Below are 13,360 nucleotides of genomic sequence, written 5' to 3' on the forward strand. Positions count from 1 at the left end.
AAAAACAATGCCAACTTGCATCTCTCAGTGTAACGGTCCCGTCACCTAAGATAGAGCTGGCCAGACTCTCACCCCCCCCCCCCCCCTTATCGCCTCCTTCTTTGTTCTTGGAGGTAACGGATTAAGTTTTTGATGGTTTTCGGGCGCCCTCTGCTGGTAGATGTAGAAAACTACATAGCAAATTAGCAGTGACTTTATCCAGTCTATAAATGGGGACACCAACTTCTAAAGTGTGTTGTCTGCACGTACCTGCCGGTATCGCACTCCGGGGCCGTCGCTCCATTAGACACCCCCTTTAAGTATCGGCATGGTTGATATGCTGACCCTGTGTTCTGCAGGACCCCGGAGCTGAAGAGGAGGAGCGGCAACTACTGCTGATGATGCAGAGGAAGGAACATGAGCTCCTGCAGAAGGAGGAGAGGAAGCGAGTGATGGCCGAGAAAGTCCGATCAGTGGAAGGTAACGTAGAGATGGGCAGGATTGTGCAGTCGGCGTCATGGTGCCATATGCCCAACATTCTTCATGTCATGTCCCCTGTGCTCCATCAATGACAGATCGGGCTCGGAGGAGGAAGCTGAGGGAGGAGCGCTCCTGGCTGCTGTCACAGGGCAAACAGTTGCCCCCGGAATTATGCCACCTGGAACCCACCTCTCCCATCCAGGGCGACTACCAAGTGTCGGATCTGTGAGTGTTCCTGCATACAGGGTGTATGGTATATAGCAGCATACGGCATGCTCGTAACGTGACTTTTACCTTACAGGCTGGGGATTGACCTGGACGATGAGTACACGGCCATGTATAAAGGTGAGTGTGTCCCAACGACCTCTGAGACTCCTGTGGAAGTGTATGGAGCCTGCGGTGGACATGTGGCCACCTCTATAGTCTTGGCTCCTATGGATTTGCCTTAATGGCTTGCGATATCCCTTTAAGAATCGGATTATCCCTCTTAACAGTGGTTCTCGCCACCATTCAGGGCCGACATTGGGTCGCATGTAATTTCGGTAACTTCTCTTCCAGTTCTCGATGCAGTGAAGGCTCACAAGGACTCCTGGCCTTTTCTGGAGCCGGTGGACGAGTCTTACGCTCACAATTATTACGATATCATCACGGTAGGTCACCGATCCTCTTATGTTCTCCTGGGAGATAAGCGACCGTTCTCGCCTCTGGCGGCTGTTTGCCTTCCCTCGCCTTCCGCGACTGTTTGCCTTCTCTCGCCTCCGGCGGCTGTTTGCCTTCCCTCGCCTCCGGCGGCTGTTTGCCTTGCCTCGCCTCCGGCGGCTGTTTGCCTTCCCTCGCCTCCGGCGGCTGTTTGCCTTCCCTCACCTCCGGCTGCTGTTTGCCTTCCCTCACCTCCGGCTGCTGTTTGCCTTCCCTCGCCTCCGGCTGCAGTTTGCCTTCCCTCGCCTCCGGTGGCTGTTTGCCTTCCCTCGCCTCCGGCGGCTGTTTGCTTTCACTCGCCTCCGGCGGCTGTTTGCCTTGCCTTGCCTCCGGCGGCTGTTTGCCTTGCCTCGCCTCCGGCGGCTGTTTGCCTTCCCTCGCCTCCGGCTGCTGTTTGCCTTCCCTCACCTCCGGCTGCTGTTTGCCTTCCCTCGCCTCCGGCTGCTGTTTGCCTTCCCTCACCTCCAGTGGCTGTTTGCCTTCCCTCGCCTCCGGCGGCTGTTTGCTTTCACTCGCCTCCGGCGGCTGTTTGCATTCCCTCGCCTCCGGCGGCTGATTGCCTTCCCTCGCCTCCGGCTGCTCCTTGCCTTCCCTCGCCTCCGGCGGCTCCTTGCCTCCCCTCGCCTCCGGCGGCTCCTTGCCTTCCTACCCTCACATAAAGCAAATGATCGCTGCTTTACTCCTCAGTTCCCTATGGACATCTCCAAGGTGGAGCAGCAGCTCGGCTCCGGGTATTACCTTACTAAGGATCAGTTTGTCAAGGACATGAGAACCATTTTTAAAAATTGTGCCAAGTACAATGGACCTGATAGCGGTGAGTTCACCTGGCAGCATTATATTATTGTACTATTATCACTGACGTCTCCTCATTATCATCACCGACACGGCTCCTTACAGAATACACAGAGATGGCCGACAGTCTGGAGCGCTGCTTTAAGAAGGCTTTGCTCAAGCACCTCCCGGATGATGATGCAGAGTCTGATGGAGATACCTGGATCCGCTATGACAAAAAGGAGAAACCCTCGAAGAGGCAGAGCCAAGGGAGAGGCTCCAGGGCTGGAGGATGGAGGAAGAGTAAAGAGGAAGGGGGCAGAAAGCGGCAGAGTTCAGAGAGCAGCATGATCCACCAGTCATCTCCCAGCGAAGATGGAGACGAGCGACTGCAGCCGGCGGTGAGCAGAACTCCCAGAGGACCAGCGTACCCGCACCCCATGCAGTGTGGAGGCACAAACAGGAGCTCCTTCCACCCCAGAGACACGGTAAATAATAAGCTGTCCACTATTATGTAGAAAAATATAACTATTATAATACTGCCCCTATGTACAAGAATATAACTACTATAATACTGCTCCTATGTACAAGAATATAACTACTATAATACTTCCCCATATGTACAGGAATATAACTACTATAATACTGCTCCTATGTACAAGAATATAACTACTATAATACTGCTCCTATGTACAAGAATATAACTGCTATAATACTGCTTCTATGTACAAGAATATAACTACTATAATACCGCTCCTATGTAGAAGAATATAACTACTATAATACTGTTCCTATATACAAGAATATAACTACTATAATACTGCTCCTATGTACAAGAATATAACTACTATAATACTGCCCCTATGTACAAGAATATAACTACTATAATACTGCTCCTATGTACAAAATATAACTACTATAATACTGCTCCTATATACAAGAATATAACTACTATAATACTGCCTCTATGTACAAGAATATAACTACTATAATACTGCCCCTATGTACAAGAATATAACTACTATAATACTGCTCCTATGTACAGAATATAACTACTATAATACTGCTCCTATGTACAAGAATATAACTACTATAATACTGTGTCACGGGAGACCTAGGTAGGCAAGAGCTAATAACCCGGGCCCCTGCGATTTCCCTCAGACTAGGGAAACCCTGACTGACCCTCTACCTGGAGTTTACACTGATGGTGTGCATGTCTGGGCCTCCATCCTCACCCTGTCTCCTGTTTCAACCCTAGGCTGAAACCTCCACCCACCACCCAGTGAAGAGACCACACACCAATACCCACAGTAAGCACAGACAAGGATAACGGAAAAATATGCACCACGCCGCAGTCACTCAGGAATACACAATAAGTGCACAGGGCAAAATAAATACAAATATAGGAAGGAGTAAATAAGACAAAGGGAAATACACCACCAGATACGATACTCCAACTCCTAGCTCACCACTCCAGACCGAGATAACCAAGCACAAGACAGAAGCTATAATCGGCGACGCCCAATGTTCAGAAGAACTATTTAAAGGCAGTGGGCGTGACCCAGCTTCCAATCCGAGCACCAGCTAAATTAACCCCGGACCAGCTAGATAAAATCTAGCCGACGCCACTGAGCGCATACTGGACAAAAGCGGAATTACCGCTGTCTGTCGAACGCCCTAGTATGAACAGCGTCCGACATGACATACTGCCCCTATGTACAAGAATATAACTACTATAATACTGCCCCTATGTACAAGAATATAACTACTATAATACTGCCTCTATGTACAGGAATATAACTACTATAATACTACCCCTATGTACAAGAATATAACTACTATAATACTGCCCCTATGTACAAGAATATAACTACTATAATACTTCCTCTATGTACAGGAATATAACTACTATAATACTGCCCCTATGTACAAGAATATAACTACTATAATACTGCCCCCTATGTACAAGAATATAACTACTATAATACTGCTCCTATGTACAAGAATATAACTACTATAATACTGTCCCTATTGTAGGGATTTCACTCACTCAGGTGCGATGGCTGACACTTCAAGAGGCACGTTCCTTTAAAAGTTCATAGGTTTATTACATCATAAACCAAGTGGCAAAATAACAGCAAACAAATAGCCTTTAGTTCAGGAAAAGGAAAAACAAAGTGTCCAGTCTTTCAGGCTCAGACCTAGAACCTTAACACACTCTGGAGGCTAGCAGCTTCACACATATCTCCTGTGTTAAGCATTTGCCTGTCTTATATAGAGCTAACCACACCCAGTAACCCATCACATGATTAGCCATGTGGTCTGACATCACCACAGGTCCTGGAACACACATATATACATGGTTATATACAACAAAGAAATACTCCGGACTACATTACAGCAACAAGGCACTTATATGGCACATACCTCCCGTCAACTACACACCCTTTAGCCATGCTACATACCTCCCCCCTCTGCCTAAAGCCGTGGGGCTTGGCACTTTTCCCCACTAAACAAGGGATTCTTGATAGGGCATCCGCATTACCGTGCAGCTTTCCGGCCCTATGTTCCACATGGAAACTGAAGTCCTGCAGGGCTAAGAACCAACGGGTGACCCTAGCATTTCTACCCTTTGTTTCCCTCATCCATCTTAGTGGGGCATGGTCAGATATCAGTCTGAATTTATGACCCAGCAGATAGTACCGTAACGTGTCCACCGCCCACTTTATGGCCAAACACTCTTTTTCCACAACTGAGTAGTTCTTCTCAGATGAGGACAGCTTTCTACTCAGATAGAGAACAGGATGCTCCTCCCCATGTAGCTCTTGGGAAAGGACTGCTCCTACCCCAATATCTGAGGCATCTGTCTGAAGAATAAATTCTTTATTAAAGTCTGGGGCCATCAGAACGGGCTGCTTACATAGAGCCCCTTTCAACTCTTGGAAGGCTGACTGTCTCTTCGGACCATTTAACCATCACCGATTTTGTCCCCTTTAGCAGATCAGTCAGAGGCGCAGCCACTGTGGCGAAGTTCGGGATGAACCTCCTGTAATATCCCACGATTCCCAGAAAGGCTTTAACTTGCTTTTTGGAGAGTGGTTTCGGCCATGTTTGGATTGCCTCCACTTTCCTGATTTCTCCACGACCCACTATATAGCCTAGGTATTTAGCTTCTTCCTTACCCAAGGCACACTTCTTCGGGTTTATTGTAAACCCCGCCTCTCTTAGAGCATCAAACACCGCTTGGACTTTCTCCAGATGACTCTCCCAGTCCGGGCTAAAGATGACGATGTCATCTAGGTACGCAGCAGCGTAGGCCTTATGGGGTGCAAGGACTCTATCATTAGCCCTCTGGAAGGTCGCCGGAGCTCCCTGTAGGCCAAACGGCATCCGGACATACTGGAAGCATCCATCAGGTGTCGAAAAGGCCGTCTTCTCCTTGGCTTCCTGTGCCATGGGGATCTGCCAATACCCCTTTGTCAAATCCAAGGTGGATATATATCTGGCGTGCCCAAGCCTTTCGATGAGCTCATCAACGCGGGGCATGGGATAAGCGTCAAACTTGGAGACCTCATTCAACTTCCGATAGTCGTTGCAAAACATCCACTCTCCATCAGGTTTTGGGACCAGGACAATTGGGCTCGACCAACCGCTCTTGGATTCCTCAATGACTCCAAGCTTCAACATACGCTCCACTTCCTTGGAGATAACTTCTCGACGAGCCTCAGGAATACAATAGGGCTTCACGTTCACCCGCACATGTGGCTCTGTTAGGACCTCGTGCTCTATGACCTTCGTGTGTCCTGGCAACTCTGAAAACAGGTCCCTGTTTTTCTGGAGTAACTCGCGGCACTGCTGTTTCTGGGTCTTCGATAGCGTCTCCGCTATAGTAACCGCTCCAACCTCACCTTCTGGGTTGCTTAACAACGATGGAGTTACTGTCGTCTCTCTATCTTGCCACGGCTTGATGAGGTTGACATGGTATACTTGGAATGGTTTCCGTCTTCCTGGTTGGTGAATTTTATAATTTACTTCACCAAGTTTCTCGACAACCTCATATGGCCCTTGCCATTTGGCCAAGAACTTGCTCTCCACCGTCGGAACTAACACAAGAACTCGGTCTCCCGGATTGAACTGCCTCGCTCTTGCAGACCGGTTTTAGACTCTGGCCTGAGCTTCTTGTGCCTGGAGGAGGTGTTCTTTCACAATAGGCATCACCTTTGCAATCCTCTGCTGCATCAGGGCCACATGCTCAATGACGCTTCTGTGGGGCGTGACTTCGGCTTCCCAGGTTTCCTTGGCTGTATCCAGGAGTCCTCGTGGATGTCGGCCATATAGAAGCTCAAACGGTGAGAATCCTGTGGAGGCCTGTGGAACTTCACGAATGGAAAACATCAGGTAGGGTAAGAGACAATCCCAGTCTCTACCATCTTTCTCTATAGCTTTTCTCAGCATGCTCTTCAGTGTCTTGTTAAATCTCTCAACAAGGCCATCTGACTGGGGATGGTACACCGAGGTCCTCAACTGGGAGATTTTCAGGGCTTTGCACAACTCCCTCATCACTTTGCTCATGAAAGGTGTCCCCTGGTAAGTCAGGATCTCCTTCGGCAGACCTGTCCGGGAAAAGACATGGACCAACTCGAAGGCTATACTCTTTGAGGAAGAATTTCTCAGAGGAATTGCCTCAGGATAGCGTGTGGCATAGTCCAGGATGACTAATATATACTGATGGCCCCGGGCTGATTTAACTAAGGGACCGACCAAGTCCATGGCAATTCTCTCAAACGGCACCTCAATAATGGGCAGGGGCACAAGGGGGTTCCGGAAATGAGGAGTGGGAGCAGTTAGCTGACATGTAGGGCAGGACCTGCAGTAGTTCACTATTTCCCGGTGACACCCAGGCCAAGAGAACCTCTGCACAACCCGTTCCTGCGTTTTTTCCACCCCTAGGTGTCCACCCAAGATGTGTGAATGGGCCATGTCCAACACCTTCCGTCTATATGGACCCGGCACTACCAACTGCTCTACCAACTCCTCCCTTATTTTCGTGACCCGGTACAACAACTCCCCACTCATCAGAAAATGGGAAAATCTTGTGTCTGCCCCCGGCTCCTGTACCACCCCGTCAATAACTGTGACATTATTAAAGGCTTCCCTCAGAGTGGGGTCCCTATGTTGTGCAGTCCCAAAATTTTCACCGGTTACCTCTAACTCCAGAATGTCAGATGCAGGGGACACTTCCTCCTCATCCCCAACCAGAACACAAAAAGGAAACCTGTCTGACTCCTGGTGTGGCGACACCCTTCCAGGGTTCATTGGTTCCCTACTCTTGCTAGGGAGCTCAGAACCTTTTCCCCACAAATCCCATAACAAACAGAAATCCCGGCCAATAATTATAGGGTGCAACAAGTCCTGCACGACGCCGACTATGTGGGACTCAGTGCCACATGCCGTTTCAATGTCCACCCTGGCCAAAGGGTAGTCCTTTACATCACCATGTATGCACCGCACTCCAACCTTCTTTCCTGGGAGCAGGTGGAGAGGAAAAGTGGCCCTCACCAGGGTCACTAGGCTCCCCGAGTCTAACAGTGCTGTTACTGCTCGACCGTTCACCTTTACGGGGCACGCTTGAGGTCCCTCGTTGGGCGGAGAGTTCACACTGCAGGCTGGATACGCATAGTATGAACAACGGCGTCCCATGCTGCAGTCCATCTGCTCAGTGGTCTGGGAACAACGGGCAGCTATATGTCCTGGCCCGTGGCACCTCCCAACAAATAATATCACCCGTAGGGACCTTGTGCACCACCTCCCCCGCCCTTTGTGACCTTGGACGCGCCACCCCTTTTTGGGACTCAGCTCCCTTCTGGGACCCCCAGTACGGCATGGGTTGCCTCCCGGAGGAGCCTTCCAACCCTTGGTATCTCTCAACCAGTCCGATCAGCTCGTCGGCATTCTGGGGCTCACCCTGGGCAACCCAAGTCTGTATGGACCTCGGGAGGGAATGCACAAACCGATCCATCATCACCCGTTCCACCATCTGTGCAGGTGTACACGACTCTGGCTGCAGCCATTTCTGGACCAGGTGCAACAGATCAAACATTTGACAGCGAGGCGGTTTGTCCCGGTGATAGGCCCAGCTGTGAACTCGCTGTGCCCTGACAGTCAGTGTCACCCCCAAACGTGCGAGAATCTCGACTTTCAATTTGTGATACTGTTTGGCATCCTGCAAGGTCAAATCATAGTACGCCTTCTGGGGTTCTCCCGTCAGGTATGGCGCCAGTACCTCTGCCCTCTGCTCTGGCGGGAGTTTTTCCCTCTCAGCGACCCTCTCAAACACCGTCAGGAAGGCCTCAACATCATCCCCGGGGGTCATTTTCTGCAATGCGCGTCTTACCGTCTTCCGGACGTGGGTGTCATCAGCCAAACCTGGGGTTGGGGCACTCGTCTTGCCCTGGATGGCGGTTGCCAGAAGCTGCATCTGCTGCCGTTGCTCCTGCTGGTTCTGTTGCATCTGCTGCATCAACAGCCTGTTGGTCTCTTGCTGCCGTTGCTCCTGCTGTGACTGCAACTGGACCAAGTGTTTCAGCAGGTCCTCCATTTTCCCCGGCAATGCTTGCTGGCTTACAACAGACTTGACCCAGGACATCCAATAACAGACTCTTCGTCTCCGCTGGGAACGCTGCCCGCACGTCTACCACCAATTGTAGGGATTTCACTCACTCAGGTGCGATGGCTGACACTTCAGGAGGCACGTTCCTTTAAAAGTTCATAGGTTTATTACATCATAAACCAAGTGGCAAAATAACAGCAAACAAATAGCCTTTAGTTCAGGAAAAGGAAAAACAAAGTGTCCAGTCTTTCAGGCTCAGACCTAGAACCTTAACACACTCTGGAGGCTAGCAGCTCCACACATATCTCCTGTGTTAAGCATTTGCCTGTCTTATATAGAGCTAACCACACCCAGTAACCCATCACATGATTAGCCATGTGGTCTGACATCACCACAGGTCCTGGAACACACATATATACATGGTTATATACAACAAAGAAATACTCCGGACTACATTACAGCAACAAGGCACTTATGTGGCACAAACCTCCCGTCGACTACACACCCTTTAGCCATGCTACACTATGTACAAGAATATAACTACTATAATACTGTCCCTATGTACAAGAATATAACTACTATAATACTGCTCCTATGTACAAGAACATAACTACTATAATACTGCTCCTATGTACAAGAATATAACTACTATAATACTGCTCCTATGTACAAGAATATAACTACTATAATACTGCCCCTATGTACTTGAATATAACTACTATAATACTGCCCCCTATGTACAAGAATATAACTACTATAATACTGCCCCTATGTACAAGAATATAACTACTATAATACTCTACCTATGTACAAGACTATAACTACTATAATACTGCCCCTATGTACAAGAATATAACTACTATAATACTGCCCCTATGTACAAGAATATAACTACTATAATACTGCCCCTATGTACAAGAATATAACTACTATAATACTGCTCCTATGTACAAGAATATAACTACTATAATACTGCCCCTATGTACAAGAATATAACTACTATAATACTGCCTTACAAAAATATTGATTCTTTGCTTTTTTCCTTTAGGTTTGCCGGTGTTACATGCTCGACCTGTGTGTTCGCGGTCAGGATTGTCCCCATCTTCACATTTGTGATCTTTTCATACGTGGAGAATGTAATCGATGTCCTTGTCAACTCTCCCACAACCTCGTGGATCTCGGTGCCTCTCGCCTGCAGATGTCGGAGGTTCCTAGCAGGAATTTTCAGATGCTTTGTGAGGTGAAGTACAACGAGACTGTGCAGAAAGCAGGAAAGATGGATCATGAGACGGGGAACCCTGCAGCAATAATTGATAGACGATATTGTAAAAGAAAGAATTCTGAGGATGCACCGCAGAGAAAGTTACCAAGAACTCAGGAAGATCCCGCAGGTGCGCTCTACTTATGTAATTATAGGATCTCAGTCACATATACGGCGAGTGGGTGATTTTTTTAACATTGTTTTTTTTTGTTTATTTGGCATGTATATGGCAGGTTCGTTCACCACCTCGCTCCCCGGTGTTAACATCATTGATATATTTTAATGAGACCACACACCTTATACCACAGCACCGGCTCAACCTCTATTACCGTTGTCAACTTGCCTGTGTACTTTGTTTGAGAGGTTGTCAGCCCTGAGCCCCTGGTGATGATATTAGTGGTACAGGACCCCTTGTATCATCTCTTATTTATATTTAGTGGAGAATTTACATGTTTTTTCATTTTTTATGAGGTCTGCCTCTGCCCCAGGACACAAACTCATGACCTCTTGCACAGCAGACAGGAGCTGTAGCTGTAAACTAAATATACTGTAACAAGTTTTCTTCCTATCTCAAGAGTTAAATGGTATTTTTCTTCCTTACAGGCATATTGTTCTGGTATATAGAGATACATCTCTACTTACTAGTGTATTTCTATATACCTGTATATTAGGCTTCTTTCACACTTCAGTTGTTTGGCGTCAGTCTGCTCCGACATAGTGACGGATCGACGGATCTGTCACAATTGTTGAGAAAACGGTTCTAACGGATCCGTTTTTTTGACGGATCCGTTACTTGGGGGTTGTCTGGGAAAAGTATCTACTTTTTGGAGCATGCGCAATTGAAAAAGCGGATTGGGGCGACGGATCCGCCGAAATGACGGTCGCGACGCATCCGTCGCCCATAGGCGCCCATTCTATGGAATGGCGGACGCGACGGATCCGCCGCGAACCGCCATTTCGGCGTTGACAAAAAACGTTACAATGTCCGTCTATGTCTAGATGACGTCCGCCAAATCTCGACAGATCCGTCACATGGCGGATGGAACGGACGACCATCCGCCACAATCCGTCGCTAATGCAAGTCTATGGGAAAATAGCAGATCCGCCAAAAAAAATTGGCGGATCCGCTATTTAAAGAAAATGGCGGATTCAAACTGACGCCAAAAGACTGAAGTGTGAAAGAGGCCTTAGAGGTCAAATTAGAGTTATGAGATTATTCTTTCTTACAATATTATTAAAAACCGAGATAAAAGTTTCCGTACACTTTTTACAGTGTCTATTGTTCACTGCTCCCCAGTATACAACCTCTGCGTTCCCCCCCCCCCATGCCATCTGCCATTATTAATGTGTGACAGAATGACCGGTGGTGCAGAGATCATGGATACCAGCATGGTCCTGTATTTGAAGCCACCGGCGGGGTCACTGAGGGCTGAACTAAAAAGAGGTCCTTGTTCACAGCAATGTGGGTGAATTACTGGTTGTCACTAAGGAGAGCAGCGGAGTATGGGATCTTATGGGAGAAAAGAGGTTAGAAAAGTGATAAAAGCTCCTGTCGTGCTGCGGCTCTCTGCCGGTTCCTGTACTTGTTCCCTCCAGTATCTCTGTGGGGTCTTCAGATCTTCCAGCAGGAGGCATATGTAGTCACGTGGGGTGCATGCAGTTGTATGTGGGCCCTCACGTGATCGCAGGAGGCCTAGTGGTAGAATCAGCAAAGGACTCCGCAGGGAGTTTTGTGTGCAGGACATGTGAGTTTCTGACATAGGACAGGTGGGCGTTAGTTGGATCAGCCCCAGAGTAGGGCCATGGAGTACTCGGCATGGAGCTGACCCGGTCCGTGGCCCTCAGGGGTGTCCAGTAAAAGAGTTTATATATGGACAAGGTGCAGTAAAGAACGAGGAGACAGGTTTGCAATCTTTTACCTTGTTTACTGAAGACTTCAGATGGTATCCTCAGCCTGGAGCGCCAGATGACAGGGCAGGCAGAGTCCGGTCGGTCTGAAGGCAATTCCAGAGTCCCCTTATCCAGGTGGAAATCAGTAGCCTTCCTACTAGCGCCTGTGTGTTGTAGTCCCTCCCTGCTGAGCTTCTCGGTAAGGTCCTCACAACTCTTGTAGATGTTCTAGATGTTATTTCGTCCTCTCTGTCCCCCAGATGGTGTGGATAGGACAAACCCGTATGACTGATGGCCTGAGGCTTTTTATAGGGACCCTAGAGACGCCCCGACCCCCACAAGTTGCCACCGTGTCTTCTTAGGTATTAAGGTCGGGCAGCCAACTTGGAATTGACTGTCCTGCCGGTCTCTGGAGCAAGGCTTAAAGACAGTTACTCCCTCGGTGTTCCTGGTTACCAGCTCCTGCCCCTCAGAAAGGAGAAGCTTGTTCCTGGCTGATCTCCCTCTGGTATTCCTCTCCTGTGCTCCGCTTTCCTGCACACTCTCTGCAGTATGTTCACCTTTTAGTGTCTCTTCCCAGGAGTTGCAGCACTTCAGGCCAGCAGAGCTCCTCTCCTTCTCTCTGCCTGACAGGAACTGAACTCTGAACCCTCTTTCCCTCCAGATCAGGATGTTAAATAGGGGAGTTCACCCTAAACAGGCTTAGAGCTCCCCCTTCTGGTCTGGAGTGTGAACATGTTGCATGTGTGTGATACCTGAATGTGGTTGTCTTTCATTGCCTTCAGACATGACATCACTTCTCCCCTGAAAGGATAATGACATCACTGCGACGACCAGGACACTGGGGCGCCGCATTAGCTTTTAATATTTAACTAATTCCTTAACTAACTTCACCAACAGGAACTCCAGCTGGACTTACGTCTTCTACCATACCTGCTCTCCAGAAAAAGACAATTAGTGTACCAATGCCCACCGCAGGACCAGCAAGTGCTTCACCAGTTAATGACCCCATGAATGATCCATCAGTTTCCCAAGATAAACCAGTGCCCCTCTCATTACAGTTGGTGGAGTTACCCAATGTTCAGCCAATGGCACGTACTAGACCAAGCAGAATGGTTGATTCTTTTTCTCCATCTGTTCCTATGAAGAAACCAGTGACCACGTCCATTACAAGCCCACTGGTACCACAATCATCTGCTACCATAATGAAGCCAAATACCTCACCAGCAGACGGTCCTTCCACTGCTCCATCATCATATAGCAGATTGCTTAATTCTCCTATGAAAAGTCCATCTGTTCCACTGGAGAAACAAGCAAACTCCTCCATTGCAAGCCCATCCAACCCTCAATCAACTCATACAGTTATAAAACCAATTTTCCCTCCCAAAGAAAAGACTTCCACAGTTCCACCATCATCATATATCATATTGGTTAATTCTCCTACAAAAGGTCCACATTGTCCTTTGGATAACCCAGAGACCACTTTTATTGCAAGCACATCCAATCCTCCCCTAGCTGGCCTTTCATTTTCTACCCCAAGTTTATCTGTTTTCCAGCCAAGTATTATACCGGTAACTATCACAGGACCAGTTATTGCTCCAGCAGGTAATGATCCAATTAATGGTCATTCTTTTTACCAAGCAAAGCCAGTGTCCCTCACAGTTCCAATG

At 48.3% G+C, this 13,360-nt stretch overlaps 1 protein-coding gene across 1 annotated transcript in view; it reads left to right on the forward strand.

Moving 5' to 3' along the window:
* Window positions 1-173: 173 nt before the first annotated feature.
* LOC143775182 (uncharacterized) overlaps window positions 174-13,360 on the forward strand; it is a 65,906-nt gene continuing 52,719 nt past the window's right edge. Inside the window, exons 1-8 of the mRNA XM_077263024.1 lie at window positions 174-459; window positions 555-684; window positions 761-804; window positions 1,018-1,109; window positions 1,846-1,972; window positions 2,056-2,417; window positions 9,588-9,930; window positions 12,591-13,295. Of these exons, the coding sequence (XP_077119139.1) occupies window positions 378-459; window positions 555-684; window positions 761-804; window positions 1,018-1,109; window positions 1,846-1,972; window positions 2,056-2,417; window positions 9,588-9,930; window positions 12,591-13,295 (1,885 nt within the window). The 5' untranslated portion in view covers window positions 174-377. The remainder of the gene's footprint in view (window positions 460-554; window positions 685-760; window positions 805-1,017; window positions 1,110-1,845; window positions 1,973-2,055; window positions 2,418-9,587; window positions 9,931-12,590; window positions 13,296-13,360) is intronic.

This window comes from Ranitomeya variabilis, chromosome 5 (genome assembly GCF_051348905.1).
Source record: "Ranitomeya variabilis isolate aRanVar5 chromosome 5, aRanVar5.hap1, whole genome shotgun sequence".
In the NCBI taxonomy this organism is placed as follows: Eukaryota; Metazoa; Chordata; class Amphibia; order Anura; family Dendrobatidae; genus Ranitomeya; species Ranitomeya variabilis.